The sequence below is a fragment of the Vigna umbellata genome, chromosome 6 (assembly GCF_029865625.1).
Source record: "Vigna umbellata cultivar VRB3 chromosome 6, Vumbellata_1.0, whole genome shotgun sequence".
In the NCBI taxonomy this organism is placed as follows: Eukaryota; Viridiplantae; Streptophyta; class Magnoliopsida; order Fabales; family Fabaceae; genus Vigna; species Vigna umbellata.
Window position 1 is genome coordinate 7,148,770 of NC_142170.1, and position 23,348 is coordinate 7,172,117.

Here is a 23,348-nt window from a genome sequence, read left to right on the forward strand (position 1 = left end):
TTCACCAAAAATCAGAAGTTGCACTCTTCGAAACGAGATTCTGGAACCCTAAATCGCATGCAGATTTTACCCCAAATGTTATTGTCAAATTTTTTTAACCCTATCTTTTAAATTAATTTAAATTAATTAATTTAACATATCACAGTGCCACGTCAACAAAAAAATGTACACCTCATCAGTTTTCTTCCAGCTGGGCACCTGTGCCGTTAGTTTTTTAACGCCGTAACCAAAAAGGACTAACTTGCACCGTTTTTGCGAAAAGTGGGATCTTAGTGAACTTTTGAAAAAAAGTAGGACCAATTTGAACAGACCCTACGAAAAGTGGGACCAAAATAGGAATTAAACCTATTCATAAACTAATTAGATGAGTATATAACAAAATATATTAGATAAGTCATTTTATACGTTCATTAGATAAGTATAGCAAAATTTATTACACAAGTCTAGAAATACATTAATTAGATGAGTAAAGCAAAAAAACATTACAATAGATAAGTATATTGATGTATTGATATATGAGTTTAGCAATACAGATAGGTCATATATATATATATATATATATATATATATATATATATATATATATATATATATATATATTGATCAAACGATATATTAGACAAATCTTTCCATACACAAATTAGACAAGTATAACAAAAAAATTAGATAAGTCATTTCATACATTGATTTGATAAATCTAAGAATACACGTTACACAAGTATGTTTGGGTTATATACTGATCAAATGAGTCTTGTAACACACGTTAGATGAGTTTGTCCATACATTGATTAGGCAAGTTTAACGATATACATTAAACAAGTTTGTTCATACACATATTAGGCAAGTCTATTAATACATGTTAGACAACTATGATCAGACGAGTCTTGTAATATACATTAGACAAATTTGTCCATGTACTGATTAGACGAGTGAGCCCATATATTTATTACACGAGTCTAACAACACATATATTAAATGAGTTTGTCAGTGCACTAATTAGATGAATCTAGTAATACACATTATATTATTTTGTTTTGTATTTTTAATGAGTGTACTCTATATATCATTAATATTTTTGCACATATTTTATCCTTTTTTCTTTATACAAAGTTTACTATTTATACTTTTATAGACGTATTGATTTTTTAAATTTATAAATTATTTTTCACATTAATTCTATTAAAAACTTAATTATAAACTTAAAATTATTTATTATTTATTTTCTCACCATGTAAATTTCTTTTAATAACAAAACAAAACATCAACTTGTACGAAGACACGAGTTTAAAACTAATTTAGATTGAAATTTTTCCCGGCAAAAAAAATTATATATTACCCTCTTCCTTTAAGAGAAAAATATAAGAAAAAAATTAAAAATAACTTATAATTAAATTATTTGAAAATTGAGTTAAAAAGTTATGCACTTTATATTATTAATTATTAGTACATCTTTTTATTGGCAGAAACTACCAATTTTATTTAAGGAAATATTCAATGAACAATATAATTGATCAAACAAAGCATAGACATATATAGTGCGTAGGTACAAAGAAGTACGTATATATATATATATATATATATATATATATATATATATATATATATATATACACACACACACACTCCTACAGAAGAAATCTGGAGAGCCCCACTTTTCCCCCAGTTTGCTTAATATCTTTCTCAGTCTGTTCTTTATACTCCTTAAAAGTGAATTTTCTGTACACAGCTGGCTTCATGTGGCTTTTTATAACTGCTTCCTCCAAGGGACAATAGAAAAATGCCATAGAAAACCTCTCAGCACTCTCTGCAGCAACTACTCTGTGTTTTATGCTTTTATAAACACCATTGCTCCAGCCCTGCACATTATAACGCACAAGTTAAAAGTTAAAGTTTAGAAGCTCTTCCAAGACCTACCTTTAGTCAACCAATATCATACAGAAAAAAGACAAATTATTGAGGGCATGTTAATTATAACATACTTTTTTTATAGCAATTGGTAATGTGCTTTTTCATTGGAGCCCACAAAAAGTTGAAACAGTTAATGCATGTTGGAAATTTCGTCATTGTTAATTATTTCAGACGTATGCATTCTTATAATTTCTATTGGATTGATGATCACATTTTCAAACCTTTTTGAACCAGTCAGATTCGATGAAAAGTTGGTGGGTTTTAACTTTTAGCACTATGGAGTGCTAATTGAACATGAAAACGTCCATGTTGGACATTATACTAAGCAAGTCCTCCAAAGTCATTGTCACCAGCTCAACAAATTTTTGCCCTAAATTGAGCATATAATTATGAGAACAAATCATAACATATTTTTTATTTAATCTTTCCATTTATTAAATGAAAACAAAAGAGTATTAATAAACACTTTATAACATTATTCTAGAAAAGGTGATGCTGAGATTTCACCTGAAACAAGTCACCAATGTTAACGACCAGAGCATGTGGATTAGGCTTAACAGCAACCCATTTTCCATCTTTCATCAATTGCAATCCCCCAACATGGTCTTGATGTACGATGGTGAGAAAACTAGTGTCACAGTGAGGTATCAAGCCATGCATCTTTGATATAGGGCATGGAGGATATCTATTCAATCGAATGAATGAACTCTTTGGCCAGCAATGCTCTCGAAAATAGTTCGATTTCGCATTCAATTTGCAGGCTAGTATTTCAGACAAGCTCTGTGCAAGGGAGAACATGCTTGTTGCAAAACCTTCAAGGTTTGATCTGAATTAAGAAAACAAAACTACTCATGTTTAAGTTTAAGTCAAAACACACAATGAATGCACATGTAAGTATATCATGTCATTCAGTGTTTACTAATAAATGCTTTATTACCAGATGAACAGCATGCTTACCATGAAAGTATTTTCTAGTAGGCAAATAATATGACAAGCCACTTTTAACTAAGGAAAAAGATATTTTGATTTTGAAAACATTTTTACATACTACAGGCGTCAATTTTTTTATGGATTTATTATTTATTTGTTATTGTGTTGATTATTTGTTATGAAAATATTCTAAAAAAATCTGATTATTGTATCATCATTATCCTTTAATTAACCCCCCTTCCATATTATTTTTGGACAATGATGTGTTAATAGAGTTTTCACAACATTTTGACACTTATATTTTTTAATTGGATTTAGAATATTTCAGTATAGTAATAAATAAACAATTAACCAGTAAAAAAACGACAGGGGTGTTGTGTCAAAATATGTATCAAAATATTTTTTTTCAATATTTTTAATAGAATTAAATTCAATGATATATTGATTTTAAAAGGATATATATTGAGACTCATGTTTGAAAATTTATCAATTTCTTCTCGACCAAATAGAATAAATGGAGAATCAGTTATAACTATCCCACATTACTCCTTGTTACAACACTTTTAGAAACACTGCTTTTTTTCTTTTATTAGGTATTGTTAAAAATGTCAATGTAAAAAAAGTTGACGTGACTTGAATTGTCTGCCTTTAGAAAGCTTGAGAAGAAAACGAAGATGTTTGATCATGATTTAGGTTCAAGTGGAACCCACTGTATTGTACGAGTGTTGTCTCATATCTGTAATAAGTTAAAAAACATCTATTCCTCAGTACTCCAGAAGAAGCAAGCTGAAGTGTAAATTCAATACGTATAAAGGGATCAAATGGTAAATAAAGTAGTTAATAATTGGGTGATATCATGATATGTGTACACGAGTAAAGAGAAAAAGTAATTAAAAAGTGTGCTATATATTTATAACTGTTGTTGTTGATGATGTAGTGTTAAATTTTTAAACATGAATAGTGCCAAAGAGAAAAAATGAAGATACGTGCATATACCTGAGAGTTTCATGTTGGTCCATGTTTGAGATGTCAGTGACATAAAAGTGAAGGGCTTCTGACCATGACAGTTGTCTGAGATTGGTGGCAAATGGATTCCCCCACCTATAAGCTTTGGCAGATAAGGTAGAGAAAATAGCTTGCTGTGTTGACTTGTTCACAAAAGGTTGATAAAACACTTTCTTTTGGTCAATCTGCATGCTCTTGAGCAGCTCCTGTGGAATACCATGATTCACAACTTGAAAGAAACCCCATTCTCTTGCAGCTTCTGCAATTTCTCTCATGCATTCCTCTCTCTCAACACTTAACCTCCCAAGGTCGATCAAAGGTATATCACATCTCTCTACTGTAGAGCTGCAGTAGTCATTATTATTCCTTGAATCCCCTAGGTGTTTCTGCACAAGGCTCTTGTAGGTCTCAAGGAATGGTGGTTCATAATCCATTTCAGAGCAAAATCTTACACTACATTCATAAAACTAATCCATTATTCGGTATGTGTCCATATAAACTTCTGATTACATCACTCTAACAGTGTTTGGATGAACATTCTATCATCACGTTGAATGTGAATCACCAAAAGTGAGATTTTGCTAAACCAGACACACTTGGTATGTGTCCTTTTTAACTTGTTTTAAAGAAATAATAGTTGTTTTACTCAACCTTCCAAGAAAAGTTAAAAGAAATCAATTATACGTTTAATAACAAGTTATGTTTACGCATGCATTTATATGCTCCATGCTTTCTCTATATCATAAACAAGATTAATCTGGCTGAAAACATTGCCAGTATTTATAGCAGCAACCATTGTTGCCCTAAGGGAAATATATATATTTCTATATATTTAAAAGTCAATCAGGGGACCTGAAAGCTTCATAGACTGATTATAATAATAAAAGAATTACATCCAAGGGTCAAAATTTCACCTGTGTTTCTTTGAAGATGATTATGGAATTTCAATCGCTTCGTAGCTTACAGAGTCAGATGAAAAGAAGACACTGAATTCTAGCAAAGAAACTCAGGTAAGTAAGAAAGAAAGTTGCAGTTTTATGTGAGAAGAAGAAGAACACGTAATGGATTAGTTTAGATTGCTTCAGATATTGGTGATTGCAGAGATATTTATATGCATGTGAATACATGTCAGGAATAGCACTACGATTAAGTTTATGGCTAAAGCAGAGACCACGCGGCAAAGCACAACATCAGAAAAAGAGGGGACAAACGCATGAAACCACAACTACAACATACTACATAAGATATCAGTGTTCTTGACTTGTAGCCACGAAGTGCAGTCTACGTTCAGAAGGTAACGCACACAAATTTTTTTAGGGTAACTATAGGTTTACATTCAATTAATATAATATCATAAGGTAAAATAATTATAGAAAAGTAAAATTCTATATTTAAAAAAAAAAAGAAATAATATTAAATAAATATAAAATATATTCATGTGTAAAATATATCATTTCTGAATGTCAGTACTGTCGTTGTTACTGTTATATAACATTTTTTTAAAATATTTAAATAATCATTAAACGTTTATCATATGTTTATTAGCATTATTTAAATTATATTAAATGTTTTATATGATAAATGATAACGATGTCACTTTCTGACATTAGGCCATGGAAGATCAGGAACATGTAGAACGATAGTATTTGGACAGGTAATATAATGGGTAAACTTTTTGGTTTATTTTGATGTTTGATTCTAACAATTCAATTTGTCCTTTTGTTTTTAAAGTGGATTACAAATTCTGAGTAACGTTATTTTTTAACTTAAAATTCTGAATTATTATTATTATTTCGCTTAAAATTCGAATTTTTTTGGTTTTATTTAAATAGACTTATTACATTTTGTGAAATTAAATCATTTTAAAAATCAGAACTAAGGAATTAAGTAAAAAAAATAGTGATGAAACTTGAAAGGTTATGAGATAAAAAATTAAAGTACGAAAAAAATTGCTTATAAATAACTAAAATTAAGGTTATAATTTTGGAGATTAATATTTTAGTTCAAAAACATATTTACTTGCAATAAATATATTATTTTTTTAATTCAAAAATAGTTTGTAAATCAGTTTTTATAATAATTGAATGTTTATATGAACTTATTTTTACTAATTGACTTTCTTTAATTGAATTAAGATTTAAAAGAAGAAAATTTTGATATTAGATAAAGACATCAACATCATCCTAATTAGGTAGAAGTAGACACCTTATCGCTCAAGAATCATATGCTTCTTGGGATGTGCATATAAAGGAAAAAAAATCAAATAAACATGGATATCAAACCAAAGTTCATGTTATCAAGAAAATCTATATTTAGGTAAATCTATCCTATTTCTAAATAGGTATCAAGTTATACACGTAGGAAAAACTTATTTAGACTCTACACCAAAATAGTTAATCTATCAACACATTTGTTGTTTTCACGAAAGATGTGTGAAACTTTAAAATCGAAGCAATGAGTCATAAGACAACACTTCCATTTGTTTCTAAACCTTACTAAGGTAGAATACTAGGGTTGTTATAAAAAAACTAACAACCAAAATAAAGTCACTTTTCAGTCATAAGGAAGTTTAACATAACAAAACCAATAGCTAGCGTAACACCCATAAGTTAAGCTTGTAGAGTGTACGGGACCGGACGTCCGCATAATCATAATTGTCCGAACACGCTACCTTGTCGCTCGCCATCAGGAGGGGTCGGGCAGTGATAGACTAGACGTCCATAGGTTCATGATGATCCAATCACGCGATCTTGCCGCTCGCCACCCGGATGAACAACAACTCATCTGAAGCCGGTCGGCCACATCGTCAATTAACCAGATCGCCTATATGGCCGGCAGGTCGTAGGACCAATCTTCGGGAGACCGGCCGGCCACATCGTTAATTAACCAGGTTAGGATTAAGATTAAGGTAAGTAGTTGCTAAAAGCTATTGGGTTGAATTTGGGCCGTGATTAACTTTTCACTAATCCCAAGCCCATAGCAAAAACTATAAATACAGATCCAAGGTGAGTGGTAGATGGGTGGCATTTATTACACATTCATTACTGTTCTATTGAAAAAACGTCATTGCTCTCAAACTGACTTTGACATCGGAAAATCTTTGACAGGTCTCCACCCACACGCAAAGGAGGAAATTGAGGAGCGAGGAGCGAGAACCGGACGGCCGAGAGACGAGAAGAGGGAGACGTGGAGGTTTCGGACGACTCAGCCCCTACAACCGAAAGATACAGCAATATCAATGCTAATATAATAAGTGAAATATCTATATTTTAACCTTTGCTTCCTCTAAAAATATTTGCACAACTAGCAAAATCAACACCATTTTAGCCGCTCCATCCACATTGCATTTCACACAACTTATATGAAATGGTTTCCAAACAACCATAGAAATATGAGGAGCCTTATGAGCACAAATGTAGATATTGAAGTTTTTAATAATTACAAAATAATCAATATTATCCATCACACCTTTGAAAAGATTACATGTCATACAAACACTTGTTGTAATAAGGTTTTTTTTATATATGTCTTCAATTTAAGTACTTCCAGTCACATAAAGAACATACGTAGCAAAAGAAAATGAAGTGTTATCTATCACTAATTTTTAAATTTATTTTAATTAAAAAAATTTAGTATTACTAAGTTTATGCTAATTAATACATTTTTATTTTAAAATGTATTCAACTTAGCGTCAATTAGGTTTAAACTAGATAAAATTTATCTTTAATAGTAGCTTAATTTGTAGTTTGGTAGACACTAATGATATATAGTAATTTAAGAAAAAAATTCTCATACAATAGCTCTACCTTCAACAAAATAAAATACAAATTAAAAAATTATAGTGAATGAAGATGATGAGTTTGATCGAAGGAGATGAGGAGAAGAGTGTGAATGAAAGACATGTGTGTGAATAAAACATATGAATATGGATGAAAATGATAAGTATAAATGAAGGAGATAAGTGTGAATAAAGGGGATAAGGGTAGATTTATGATTTATCTTTAATATTAACTTAATTTGTATTAGTTTGGTAGACACTAATTATAGTAATTTAAGAAAACGTTTCTCATACAATACCTTCATCTTCAACAAAAAAAAAATACAAACTAAAAAATATAGTATATGAAGGTGATGATTTTCATTGAAGGAGATGAGTATGAACATATAAAGCAAATGATTGTGGATGAAGATGAGTACAAATGAAGAAGATAAGTGTGGATAAAAGAGATGAGTGTAGATGAGTAGAAATTTTTTCTCAAACGCGTGTGTATGAGACGATGTCCATTGATGCAGAGACTCCTTCATATGTTGGTGCACCTAAGTTCACAAGGTTGTTATTGGTTTTAAGGCTCATGAATTTGAATGCGACCAATGAATGAACTGATAAGAGTTTCCCAAAATTGTTGACATTGTTGAGTGAAATGTTGTTTGATCGAAATACATTACCCATTCGTAATTATGATGGGAATAAAATTCTTTGTTCGATAGGTATGGAGTATAAAAGGATACATGCATGTTCCAATGATTGCATATTATATGGGAAAGAGTTTGAAGTTTTGAAAATATGTCCAAGATGTGTATTATCACAATCCAAGTCAAAACACAATAGTGAAGACAATGGTCAAATAGAAAAAAATGGGTTCTGCTTTCAAAGTAGTGTGGTACCTTCCAATTGTAGCCAAACTTAAGCGTTTATTTGCGAATCCAAAAGACGTTAAAAACCTTAGATGGTATGCAGATGAGAGAACAACTGACGGAGTACTTTGTCATGCAGCTGATTCAAAGCAATGGAAAAATATTGATCAACAATTCCCCCAATTTGGTCAAGAATGTAGAAATCTTAGGCTTAGTTTAGCCATTGATGGAATGAACCCATTTGGTAATTTAAGTACACATTGTAGGTATCAGTGAGTCGCACAACAGAGTGTAAATAAAATTTTAAATAGCGGAAAGCGTGTAGCGGTCAATAAACAAGATATAATGGTCCGTTTTAAAATTTTAATTTTCTTATAGAACTTTTATCAAACAGTTGGTATGGTAAAAGTGTAGAGAATGTAGGGTTCAAGAAAATCAACACAGAAATTTTATCTTGGTTCGAATAAAAAGATTCTACATCTAATCGTTAATCACTATTAATAATGATTAACCTTTTTCACTAAAAATATTGTTGTACAGATTACAAGATAATGAAATGAGTAAAGAATAGAAAACACCTTCCTTTAACAAACGAACGGAAGAACCTTCTTTCAACAAACGAAAGGAAGAACTTGCCTTGGCCAACTTGAAGAGAACCGCTCCGACCTTAGACACACTAAGTGCGAGCTTCTCCTATTCACAGGACTTGACAAAAGGAAACACTATCACTTGAGAAATTCCTCACACAAACTGTATTCTCAAATGGCATAGATCTTTTTCCCTCTTAGAGAGTTTCCCTTAGGCACACGACTCTAATACTCTTAAATGAAAAGTTATTCTCTAAGAGTTGTGAAGACCTGTATTCATAAGCTAAGGTTGAAAAAATGAAAAGAAAACTCCCAACCGCCAAATATAATTGATTATCATAAGTGATAATCGATTATTTGTGTCCGTTATGGGGTTTTCAAAAAGTGATAATTGATTATCCTAAGGAATAACCGATTATTTGAGCGACCTGGGAATACTATAAAATTATAAAATTATAAAATTATAAAATTATAAAATTATAAAATTATAAAATTATAAAATTATAAAATTATAAAATTATAAAATTATAAAATTATAAAATTATAAAATTATAAAATTATAAAATTATAAAATTATAAAATTATAAAATTATAAAATTATAAAATTATAAAATTATAAAATTATAAAATTATAAAATTATAAAATTATAAAATTATAAAATTATAAAATTATAAAATTATAAAATTATAAAATTATAAAATCATAAAATTATAAAATCATAAAATCATAAAATCATAAAATCATAAAATCATAAAATCATAAAATCATAAAATCATAAAATCATAAAATCATAAAATCATAAAATCATAAAATCATAAAATCATAAAATCATAAAATCATAAAATCATAAAATCATAAAATCATAAAATCATAAAATCATAAAATCATAAAATCATAAAATCATAAAATCATAAAATCATAAAATCATAAAATCATAAAATCATAAAATCATAAAATCATAAAATCATAAAATCATAAAATCATAAAATCATAAAATCATAAAATTATAAAATTATAAAATTATAAAATTATAAAATTATAAAATTATAAAATTATAAAATTATAAAATTATAAAATTATAAAATTATAAAATTATAAAATTATAAAATTATAAAATTATAAAATTATAAAATTATAAAATTATAAAATTATAAAATTATAAAATTATAAAATTATAAAATTATAAAATTATAAAATTATAAAATTATAAAATTATAAATTATAAAATTATAAAATTATAAAATTATAAAATTATAAAATTATAAAATTATAAAATTATAAAATTATAAAATTATAAAATTATAAAATTATAAAATTATAAAATTATAAAATTATAAAATTATAAAATTATAAAATTATAAAATTATAAAATTATAAAATTATAAAATTATAAAATTATAAAATTATAAAATTATAAAATTATAAAATTATAAAATTATAAAATTATAAAATTATAAAATTATAAAATTATAAAATTATAAAATTATAAAATTATAAAATTATAAAATGATAAAATCATAAAATTATAAAATCATAAAATCATAAAATCATAAAATCATAAAATCATAAAATCATAAAATCATAAAATCATAAAATCATAAAATCATAAAATCATAAAATCATAAAATCATAAAATCATAAAATCATAAAATCATAAAATCATAAAATCATAAAATCATAAAATCATAAAATCATAAAATCATAAAATCATAAAATCATAAAATCATAAAATCATAAAATCATAAAATCATAAAATCATAAAATCATAAAATCATAAAATCATAAAATCATAAAATCATAAAATCATAAAATCATAAAATCATAAAATTATAAAATTATAAAATTATAAAATTATAAAATTATAAAATTATAAAATTATAAAATTATAAAATTATAAAATTATAAAATTATAAAATTATAAAATTATAAAATTATAAAATTATAAAATTATAAAATTATAAAATTATAAAATTATAAAATTATAAAATTATAAAATTATAAAATTATAAAATTATAAAATTATAAAATTATAAAATTATAAAATTATAAATTTATAAAATTATAAAATTATAAATTTATAAAATTATAAAATTATAAAATTATAAAATTATAAAATTATAAAATTATAAAATTATAAAATTATAAAATTATAAAATTATAAAATTATAAAATTATAAAATTATAAAATTATAAAATTATAAAATTATAAAATTATAAAATTATAAAATTATAAAATTATAAAATTATAAAATTATAAAATTATAAAATTATAAAATTATAAAATTATAAAATTATAAAATTATAAAATTATAAAATTATAAAATTATAAAATTATAAAATTATAAAATTATAAAATTATAAAATTATAAAATCATAAAATCATAAAATCATAAAATCATAAAATCATAAAATCATAAAATCATAAAATCATAAAATCATAAAATCATAAAATCATAAAATCATAAAATCATAAAATCATAAAATCATAAAATCATAAAATCATAAAATCATAAAATCATAAAATCATAAAATCATAAAATCATAAAATCATAAAATCATAAAATCATAAAATCATAAAATCATAAAATCATAAAATCATAAAATCATAAAATCATAAAATCATAAAATTATAAAATTATAAAATTAAAATTATAAAATTATAAAATTATAAAATTATAAAATTATAAAATTATAAAATTATAAAATTATAAAATTATAAAATTATAAAATCATAAAATCATAAAATCATAAAATCATAAAATCATAAAATCATAAAATCATAAAATCATAAAATCATAAAATCATAAAATCATAAAATCATAAAATCATAAAATCATAAAATCATAAAATCATAAAATCATAAAATCATAAAATCATAAAATCATAAAATCATAAAATCATAAAATCATAAAATCATAAAATCATAAAATCATAAAATCATAAAATCATAAAATCATAAAATCATAAAATCATAAAATCATAAAATCATAAAATCATAAAATCATAAAATCATAAAATCATAAAATCATAAAATCATAAAATCATAAAATCATAAAATCATAAAATCATAAAATCATAAAATCATAAAATCATAAAATCATAAAATCATAAAATCATAAAATCATAAAATCATAAAATCATAAAATCATAAAATCATAAAATCATAAAATCATAAAATTATAAAATTATAAAATTATAAAATTATAAAATTATAAAATTATAAAATTATAAAATTATAAAATTATAAAATTATAAAATTATAAAATTATAAAATTATAAAATTATAAAATTATAAAATTATAAAATTATAAAACTATAAAATTATAAAATTATTAAATTATAAAATTATAAAATTATAAAATTATAAAATTATAAAATTATAAAATTATAAAATTATAAAATTATAAAATTATAAAATTATAAAATTATAAAATTATAAAATTATAAAATTATAAAATTATAAAATTATAAAATTATAAAATTATAAAATTATAAAATTATAAAATTATAAAATTATAAAATTATAAAATTATAAAATTATAAAATTATAAAATTATAAAATTATAAAATTATAAAATTATAAAATTATAAAATTATAAAATCATAAAATTATAAAATTATAAAATCATAAAATCATAAAATCATAAAATCATAAAATCATAAAATCATAAAATCATAAAATCATAAAATCATAAAATCATAAAATCATAAAATCATAAAATCATAAAATCATAAAATCATAAAATCATAAAATCATAAAATCATAAAATCATAAAATCATAAAATCATAAAATCATAAAATCATAAAATCATAAAATCATAAAATCATAAAATTATAAAATTATAAAATTATAAAATTATAAAATTATAAAATTATAAAATTATAAAATTATAAAATTATAAAATTATAAAATTATAAAATTATAAAATTATAAAATTATAAAATTATAAAATTATAAAATTATAAAATTATAAAATTATAAAATTATAAAATTATAAAATTATAAAATTATAAAATTATAAAATTATAAAATTATAAAATTATAAAATTATAAAATTATAAAATTATAAAATTATAAAATTATAAAATTATAAAATTATAAAATTATAAAATTATAAAATTATAAAATTATAAAATTATGAAATTATGAAATTATAAAATTATAAAATTATGAAATTATTAAAATTACTAGGATTCATACACTCATTTTACTAAAAGGGACTTAATATGTTATCATAACTTTCATGATATGTTTATATGTTTGATAACATTTTATACTTTTACTTATTTAAAGTGTTTTCTTATAAAAATGAACCATATATTTAGTTTAAAATATACTGGATACTTTTTTAAATATCTTCCATGTTTAAACTGATTTATTTCTCAACATATTGGCATTATTAAATATATTCATTATTAGCTTTAATCTAAAGTCTAAGAGACTTGGTATTGTTTTAAAATTTATAATTTATTAGGTCTTTTTCTCGGTATTGGTTATATTTAGAGATGGAAATGAGATGAGTTGAGTCGGGTACAGATAATTTACTAACAATCTGATCTGCAAAATTAAAATATCATTTGTAACTCATTCGTTACTCATGCGAGTATTCACATATAACCGTAAAAATAAAAAATAATATGTTGTACATTTTTAAAATAAAATTTAAATAAGATTATAATATATATATAGATATAATATAAAATAAATTAAATATAAATTAAAATTTAATTTTAATTAAATTTAACCTAATAAAATATAAATTTATTTTATTTTTAATTAAATTAAATTAAACTTTTATTATTATTTTTTGTGAGTAATGAGTACTCGTGGGTCGAATAGTATAATACCCGCACCTAACCCATTTAAAAGCGGGTATTTTACATTACCCGCTAATAACAAATATTAGCAGGTAATAACTATCTTTAGCAGATACCTACACCCACAATTTTTTATGTCATCTCTAATCACATCAAATATAATAGACCCATCATTTTGACCCCTCTTACATGGTTTGGCCCTAACCCACGTGGGTTGGGGCCAGAAAAATCCACAGGGCCAAAAAGCCCCTCGTAGAAAAAGCCCACGGGGCCAAAATATCTTCAAAAGCCCTATGGGACAAGGCCAACCCATGGGCCTTTTTTTTAGAAAAAATATTCATTTTGCATACAAAAAAAATATAATTAACTCCTAATTTGTTACAAAAATAGTTACTATAGAAAATAAATTGAAATTTTTACAGGAGGACAGTTCTAGAATGAAGAAGCAAAAGCAAAATGACAATATTTATTGAGTTAGATTCTCTAAGTATATAATTAAATGATCATTTTATAAATTTGAAATTTAAATATTTAATTTCGCTTTTTTTTAGATTATAAGTGAGAAATTAACTTTGTATCTAAAATTATCCTAATTGAAATTTAAGAGAAGATTTTCTCTAATTGAAGCTCTTAAACTAAAAAAAAATTAGGCTTCTTTATTTTCTTAGAAAGCTATTGAAAAAGAAATTAAATATAAATGATTTTTTTTTTCATTTTATACTCAACAAATCATGCAAGTAACATAAATAATAAGTAAAAAGAAAAAACTCATAAACCTTGTGTAGGCTGTAGTTATATTCGTCCATAGGATTCAATCTCGTCGTACTACTCACTCAAAATATTTACATTTTAAATGTCATAAACATAAACATACATTTATGTTATGTGTTCTTATTGAAAGTTAAAAATAAATTATTTAATGTGTTAGATAAAGAATTAAAACACTATAACATTTGTCATTCTTTAGTACTTTAGGTCTATTTAAAATTTTCATTTTTTTTAATAAATTTTTAAGAAATTAACTTTCTTTTTATAATATACATTATGGTGATTTTGAGAAAAGATTATCAGAGAAAAAAACAAAATAAAACATAAGTTTAATTTATACATAAAATATTAATACTATTTTTGATCCAAAAATTTTAGATAATAAAATTTTGAATTATTTTTAATTTTAAATAATTAAAAACATATTGAGTGATATTTTAGAAGTCGAGGAAAAAAAACAATGATTCTTTTTAAGAACTATAAAAGCAGTGCAAATATTAAATCAATTTAATATGTTATTATCTCTCTTTGGAGTTATTTTGATATTACTAATTATATATATTTTTCTAATAATTGGTGTCTGCAATATAAGACATAATTGTATTAAAGTTGACAACAAAATAAAGCATTTTTATAATATTTTAGTAAAATAAATTTGTAATACTGTTTAGTTGTATAAAATTAAGTGTGGTTTGCAATTGTTTTTAATTATTTAAAAAAGTGGTTATTTTGAATATTAAATATTCTATTATACTATAATGAATTAGTTTTATTTAATAATTTGAAATAAGAAATCAATTACATGAATATAAAATTTAATATTTTTAATAGTTACTATGAGAATGTTGAAGTTTAGTTTTCAAAATTTTTTTAGTGGGCTAAACCCACATTAACCCTGACCCTAACCCCCTTGAGAGGGGGCTTTGGGGGTTGGGGCTTTTTTTTGGCCTCCATTTGAAGGGCTTCTTGTAAGACCCATAAAAAATATATATATATATATATATATATATATATTTATAGTAGTAAATTTTAGTATTTTATTAGTAATAATAATTTTAATGGATAGAAAATTGTAAATTTTGGATATAAAATTATAGTAATTTTAGAAGGAGAGGTTCAAATTTTTGGTAACTTATTTAGTAAAATTTTTTAAATGGAATAGTAAAAAGTAAATAGTAAATAGTAAAAAGTAAATAGTAAAAATAAATTTTCAGCATTAAGATTCCTTAGCATGGAAGAAAGTAGTAGGTAGAAATTAGGATCAGATTTGGTGAGAAAATGATTGAAATATTATTTTTAAATAATATTAAAATAATAAATAATATTAAAATATTAATGAATAGTAAATTTTTTTTACTATAAATAGCCATGGGAGGGAAGGGTATTTTGCACCAAGAAAAGAGGAATCAAGTGAGAGCTTGAGAAATAGAGAAGAAAGAGTTAGGGAGAAATTTTTAGTTGCAAGAAGAGTAGAGGTTCTGAAGGGTTTCGGGGAAACAAATTCGGAGCAGGAGATTAAGTCTGGAATAGAGGTAGGGGAGCTAATCCTTCTTGTTTATGATCTTTTTATCCATGTTATGATAATGAATATGAGTTATGAGTATGTTAAAATTTTGGTAATGGTAGTTATCTATTCACTTATATAAATTTAGTTTTCATTATTATAATTTCTTATTTTCGAGTTACTGTTGTGAAAATTTTCTATTAATTGTTTTCACCGTTGGATTTAGCTAAAATTTTAGTATGTGAATCCTAAGACCTATTACTAAACTTTGACCGTTCGGATTTGAAAATAGAAGTCTGTACTTGGAGAAATAAATACTGCAAGTTTGAGTAAATTAGTCACCCTATAGTTCTGTTACTAAGTTGTCTCGGTAAAAATATAGATTTTGACCTATTTAACCGTTAGATCAACCTCAAAATTTGATATATGATTCTTAGGACATATTAATACAATTTGACCGATCGGATTTGTAATTGAAGGTCTATGTTTAGAGAAAGAAATTTCGAAAGGGTGAAACAATCGGATGAACACTGTATTGTTGTTCTTAAGCTATCATGGTACAAATTTCATATATATTTCATCTACCGTTAGATTGAGCCCAAAATTTAGTATGTAATTCATAAGACATATTAAGTCATTTTGACCGTTCAGATTTGTAATTAAATGTCTGTGATTAGGGAAATTAGTTTCGCATTTTGAGTATAACCGAAAACCACTTAAAATTCTGCACTTGAGTTACCTCGGTAAAACCTCAATATCTATCTAGTTAACCGTTGGATCAACCTGAAATTTTAATATGTAGTTTATAACAAATAGTGAATTATTGTGACCAATCAGATTTGAAATCGGAGTTACAGATTTAGAGATATTAATTTCGTATCTTCTCAGGGATCTTAATATTGCTTAATTTCTATTTTTTGATATCTATATTAAATTTCGGTGTTAATATTATATGCGGTTGTTTTAAATCTGTAAATAAGAAATTTGTTAAAAACTAGTTGAGGAACGCTTTGGCTAAGGAAAGATTTGGTACTTAAGTTGTCCATTGTGACGCACCTCTCTTTCCTGGAAGTCTACTCGACAAGTTTTTAACTTAAATCCTATTGAACAGATTTTGTACTGTTAAATTATTATGCAATATATGTTGTTGGAATGAAAATGTTTGATTAATTCATGTTATTGTGGTAGATATGAAATTATGAATTATAATTGTGATTTATGCGATAATTGTATTTTATTATACTGCATTTGAATTTATGCATCTGAACATGTTATGAGTAGTATGGGGAGATTTTGTAGGGGTATAATGTGAGTTGAGGAATATTAGTATGGTATGAGTCTTGTGGAGAGATTAAGTAAATGTTATGGTATTTGTGTATATGTTGATGTTGAGGGTCCCGTAGTTGGAGGTTATCCTGATACTCTAATAATCATCTATTCTCAAGTAGAGAGGGATGAATTATGTGGTGAGAGGAGCAGGAGGTCCTGGTCTATGTGCCGGTTTTGGACATAGTGAGGGGATTAACCTTGTGAATGGTATGAAGTATTTTGAAAGTGTATTTGTATATAAAAAAAAAAAGAGAGAAAGAAAAAAAAAGAAGAAGTAGAAGTCATTACAAGTGCATAACCTCCCGTGACCGCTCATCAACTTATCATCCGGATGAGTGTCTATTGGGTATTGTGGTGTCTATTGGGTATTGTGAGACGAGTGTCTAATAGGAATTGTGGTATGAGAGTGTCGAACATAATTATTATATGATGTTTATATCAAGGTAATTATATATGTTTTATAAATGATTTGTTGCATGTTAGCTCACCCTACTTGTTTGTGTTTGTTTTGTTTGGGTATGTGCGATGATCGTATAATTCGTTATACGGGAGCAGATGAAGGAATGTCGTCTGAAACAATACCAAGGAAGAAAGAGATCGAAGAATAAGTTAGAAGAATTCAAGTTATATTTAGGAGTTTATAGTTGAAATCTGAGTTTAAAATATATCAACGGTGAATTTATAAGTGTGAGATTACGGGATATTACCGTAAATGTAATGTTACAATATATAAATTATGAATTATCCAGTGTGAGATATTGGGATGTTACATTAATGGTATCAGAGCAGTTCGTCCTTAGGATGACCTCTGTGTCGTGGGTCTTCCGTGTCTTCTCTGTGAAGAATTGAGTCTAAATGGTATAATTTACCATTTCCTCCAAATCTAGATAGTAAAGTATTGTGTCTAACTACCATGACTTTTACCATAGATGATTTTTCTTTCTTAATTCTGAGGGTTTGAAGAAAGATATTACAATTAGTTAAAGCCTTCGAAAATAGGGAGATATAATACCAGAGTTTAGGTTTCAAAGGATGAGTGAAGATGTTAGTGTTTAGAAGCAATGTTTTAGGAAGTTTTCGAGAACAAAATTAATAGATGAGATATCTTACGTTTCACAAAAAGGAGTTGAGTTCAAAGGCTAGATTAAGATAAGCTTTGGATAAGCAGGAATGTGGCAAGGTTTGAGAAATCAGTTTGGTTTAGTATATCAGTAACGTTAGAAGTCAGAAGAGAAGGAAGTATTGATGAGAAACAGAGTGGCATTGTGTGAGATTGGTAACATGGATTGATGTATCAGCGATGATTGGAATCTGAAGAAAGAAAATGGTGGAAGATTTGAAGATAAAGTTTAAAATAAAAAGGGATAGGAATACTGAAGTAGATTAAGAATAAATCAAATATTAGACGAAGAAGAGTAAATAAGAAGTTGTATAAGGCATAAAGAGGATTGAGAGAAAGTTTAATAGGAGGAGAAATTTATAAGTTAAGAGAACACGATGTCTTTAGAGAAGAATGAAGTATTGGAAGGATTCTAAGCTAAATGGATGATTAAAAGGAGATGGTTAGATTTTTTCAGTAAATGCATTAGAGATAAGATTTGAGAATATGTGAATTTGGTATGAGGAGTAGTGGAGAAAATCCAGGTACGAAAATTTTGGCTTTCGGCTTATGCAAATATTTGGTATTTTTATGATAGGATTAAAATGTCATGATTTATGGTTGTAAATTTTATTGATTTTGGAATATTAAAGTTAGTTGAGGTAGTGTAGGTTGAATTGATATTATTATGAACATGACAAGATAAGGAAGAAGAAGAGTTTGGAAATAGATAAAAAGGAGGGTTGCAATGTGATTAGGGAATTTGGAATAATTAAGAAGTTGTAGGTTGTGATTGGAGAAATTTCATCAGGTATAGTTATGTGGTAGTATTCAAACCTCAATGGTGATGTAAAGGATGAGGATGAGTATTTTAGGGATGTCTGACCAATGCAAGTGAAGGATAGATATTGCAGTCTAGGGTATGATCGAAAGGATAGTTTGGTCATGTTACAATATGTTTTTAGAAGTTTATGGTCTTCAAGAATTGTGAGTTGATTGTTGAACATTAAGTGTAGTTAAGGGTGAATGCAATATTATCGAGAATCAGATAAGTTCATCAAGGACGAGTGAAGGAAATGATGCATAATCTTAAGTGTGGAAGAGTTTCTATGGATGTTATAAAGCATACTCAATATAAGTATTATTTTTGGACAAGTCCTTGTTAAATGGGTATAGAAAAGAAAACATAAGGATGAATTGTTTAGTAATAGTGTTTTGGACTCCGTGTAATCATCAGAGTAATTAGAAATTTTACGGAAAATAGAAGTATAGGGTAAGGTGGAGCAATCTAGTATAAAATTTTGGTAAACATAAGTGGCTTTTGGAGGCGTACGATTTCTAGGAGTAGAAACTGTATTAAATAATGGAAAGTTGTTACGGAAAAAAAAAAATGATTCTTAGAGTTTAATGGGGTCATGGAAGTCTTAAATAGGGATCTATAAGGAGAATTACTTTCTTGTTATAGTAGGAATGAAAAGTTTTATGAAATCTTGTGATTAATAGTTTATGAGTGATGAGTTCTTTTAAAACATTAATGAATTATTTTGAGACTAGTGAGGTATGTTTAATGGTGGTTTTCATGGGGCTAAAAGTGTCAAGTAAAAGTGTTTTGAAGGTTTATGATTTTAATTTTTTCGTGAATACATTTCAAATTTGACATGCTAGAAATTTGATGCACAAAATAAGTAGAGTAAATGAATTTACAAGGAAACTAGGAGATAAGGTGAAATAATCATAACTTTATTTCGAATTTTTGAATTTTCGAGGACGAAAATTTTTTTTGTGTTGGGGAGAATGTAAGACCCATAAAAAATATATATATATATATATATATATATATATATTTATAGTAGTAAATTTTAGTATTTTATTAGTAATAATAATTTTAATGGATAGAAAATTGTAAATTTTGGATATAAAATTATAGTAATTTTAGAAGGAGAGGTTCAAATTTTTGGTAACTTATTTAGTAAAATTTTTTAAATGGAATAGTAAAAAGTAAATAGTAAATAGTAAAAAGTAAATAGTAAAAATAAATTTTCAGCATTAAGATTCCTTAGCATGGAAGAAAGTAGTAGGTAGAAATTAGGATCAGATTTGGTGAGAAAATGATTGAAATATTATTTTTAAATAATATTAAAATAATAAATAATATTAAAATATTAATGAATAGTAAATTTTTTTTACTATAAATAGCCATGGGAGGGAAGGGTATTTTGCACCAAGAAAAGAGGAATCAAGTGAGAGCTTGAGAAATAGAGAAGAAAGAGTTAGGGAGAAATTTTTAGTTGCAAGAAGAGTAGAGGTTCTGAAGGGTTTCGGGGAAACAAATTCGGAGCAGGAGATTAAGTCTGGAATAGAGGTAGGGGAGCTAATCCTTCTTGTTTATGATCTTTTTATCCATGTTATGATAATGAATATGAGTTATGAGTATGTTAAAATTTTGGTAATGGTAGTTATCTATTCACTTATATAAATTTAGTTTTCATTATTATAATTTCTTATTTTCGAGTTACTGTTGTGAAAATTTTCTATTAATTGTTTTCACCGTTGGATTTAGCTAAAATTTTAGTATGTGAATCCTAAGACCTATTACTAAACTTTGACCGTTCGGATTTGAAAATAGAAGTCTGTACTTGGAGAAATAAATACTGCAAGTTTGAGTAAATTAGTCACCCTATAGTTCTGTTACTAAGTTGTCTCGGTAAAAATATAGATTTTGACCTATTTAACCGTTAGATCAACCTCAAAATTTGATATATGATTCTTAGGACATATTAATACAATTTGACCGATCGGATTTGTAATTGAAGGTCTATGTTTAGAGAAAGAAATTTCGAAAGGGTGAAACAATCGGATGAACACTGTATTGTTGTTCTTAAGCTATCATGGTACAAATTTCATATATATTTCATCTACCGTTAGATTGAGCCCAAAATTTAGTATGTAATTCATAAGACATATTAAGTCATTTTGACCGTTCAGATTTGTAATTAAATGTCTGTGATTAGGGAAATTAGTTTCGCATTTTGAGTATAACCGAAAACCACTTAAAATTCTGCACTTGAGTTACCTCGGTAAAACCTCAATATCTATCTAGTTAACCGTTGGATCAACCTGAAATTTTAATATGTAGTTTATAACAAATAGTGAATTATTGTGACCAATCAGATTTGAAATCGGAGTTACAGATTTAGAGATATTAATTTCGTATCTTCTCAGGGATCTTAATATTGCTTAATTTCTATTTTTTGATATCTATATTAAATTTCGGTGTTAATATTATATGCGGTTGTTTTAAATCTGTAAATAAGAAATTTGTTAAAAACTAGTTGAGGAACGCTTTGGCTAAGGAAAGATTTGGTACTTAAGTTGTCCATTGTGACGCACCTCTCTTTCCTGGAAGTCTACTCGACAAGTTTTTAACTTAAATCCTATTGAACAGATTTTGTACTGTTAAATTATTATGCAATATATGTTGTTGGAATGAAAATGTTTGATTAATTCATGTTATTGTGGTAGATATGAAATTATGAATTATAATTGTGATTTATGCGATAATTGTATTTTATTATACTGCATTTGAATTTATGCATCTGAACATGTTATGAGTAGTATGGGGAGATTTTGTAGGGGTATAATGTGAGTTGAGGAATATTAGTATGGTATGAGTCTTGTGGAGAGATTAAGTAAATGTTATGGTATTTGTGTATATGTTGATGTTGAGGGTCCCGTAGTTGGAGGTTATCCTGATACTCTAATAATCATCTATTCTCAAGTAGAGAGGGATGAATTATGTGGTGAGAGGAGCAGGAGGTCCTGGTCTATGTGCCGGTTTTGGACATAGTGAGGGGATTAACCTTGTGAATGGTATGAAGTATTTTGAAAGTGTATTTGTATATAAAAAAAAAAAAGAGAGAAAGAAAAAAAAAGAAGAAGTAGAAGTCATTACAAGTGCATAACCTCCCGTGACCGCTCATCAACTTATCATCCGGATGAGTGTCTATTGGGTATTGTGGTGTCTATTGGGTATTGTGAGACGAGTGTCTAATAGGAATTGTGGTATGAGAGTGTCGAACATAATTATTATATGATGTTTATATCAAGGTAATTATATATGTTTTATAAATGATTTGTTGCATGTTAGCTCACCCTACTTGTTTGTGTTTGTTTTGTTTGGGTATGTGCGATGATCGTATAATTCGTTATACGGGAGCAGATGAAGGAATGTCGTCTGAAACAATACCAAGGAAGAAAGAGATCGAAGAATAAGTTAGAAGAATTCAAGTTATATTTAGGAGTTTATAGTTGAAATCTGAGTTTAAAATATATCAACGGTGAATTTATAAGTGTGAGATTACGGGATATTACCGTAAATGTAATGTTACAATATATAAATTATGAATTATCCAGTGTGAGATATTGGGATGTTACACTTCTTAAGATGAGGCTTTTCAAGAGTGGGTTAGGGCTAGCCCCGGGGTCATGGGTCAAATTAACAGCTCTAAATATATATATATATATATATATATATATATATATATATATATATATATATATATATATATATATATATATATATATATATATATATATATATATATATATATATATATATATATATATGGGGTTTGCTAACATACGTAACCTCTTTTTTGAGTTGGTACATTTTAGCAAAGTGTACCGAGTTTTAGTCAGCAAAAATACCCTCATATATTATAGATTCTAAGTTTTAAGGTTAAGGGTATTTGAGTAATTTTCAT

The 23,348-nt window shown here is 25.7% G+C and overlaps 1 protein-coding gene and 2 long non-coding RNA genes across 3 annotated transcripts; 2 read left to right on the forward strand and 1 right to left on the reverse strand.

Annotated features, from left to right (window-relative positions):
- Nucleotides 1-1,625: 1,625 nt before the first annotated feature.
- LOC124848554 (gibberellin 2-beta-dioxygenase 8-like) lies at nucleotides 1,626-4,290 on the reverse strand. Its single transcript, XM_088093402.1, has 3 exons — nucleotides 3,835-4,290; nucleotides 2,416-2,734; nucleotides 1,626-1,856 (listed from the first exon to the last, which is right to left on the reverse strand). The coding sequence occupies exons 1-3, from the start codon at nucleotides 4,275-4,277 to the stop codon at nucleotides 1,626-1,628; spliced, it is 993 nt and encodes a 330-aa protein (XP_087949528.1). The 5' UTR covers nucleotides 4,278-4,290.
- Nucleotides 4,291-15,713: 11,423 nt separating this feature from the next.
- LOC148196695 (uncharacterized) lies at nucleotides 15,714-18,240 on the forward strand. The gene is made up of 2 exons (XR_015780393.1): nucleotides 15,714-16,185; nucleotides 18,042-18,240. It is a non-coding gene; the product is annotated as an uncharacterized LOC148196695 (long non-coding RNA).
- Nucleotides 18,241-20,475: 2,235 nt separating this feature from the next.
- On the forward strand, nucleotides 20,476-23,003 carry LOC148196696 (uncharacterized). The gene is made up of 2 exons (XR_015780396.1): nucleotides 20,476-20,947; nucleotides 22,805-23,003. It is a non-coding gene; the product is annotated as an uncharacterized LOC148196696 (long non-coding RNA).
- Nucleotides 23,004-23,348: the final 345 nt, after the last annotated feature.

What these genes read in the sequence shown, in the direction of transcription:
- LOC124848554 (XM_088093402.1), bottom strand. Translation starts at nt 4,277, where the DNA reads ATGGATTATGAACCACCATTCCTTGAGACCTACAAGAGCCTTGTGCAG. An exon ending in GACCAACATGAAACTCTCAG is followed by an intron (nt 2,735 to 3,834) that starts GTATATGCACGT and finishes TTCTTAATTCAG; the next exon opens with ATCAAACCTTGAAGGTTTTG. An exon ending in ACATTGGTGACTTGTTTCAG is followed by an intron (nt 1,857 to 2,415) that starts GTGAAATCTCAG and finishes TATAATGTGCAG; the next exon opens with GGCTGGAGCAATGGTGTTTA.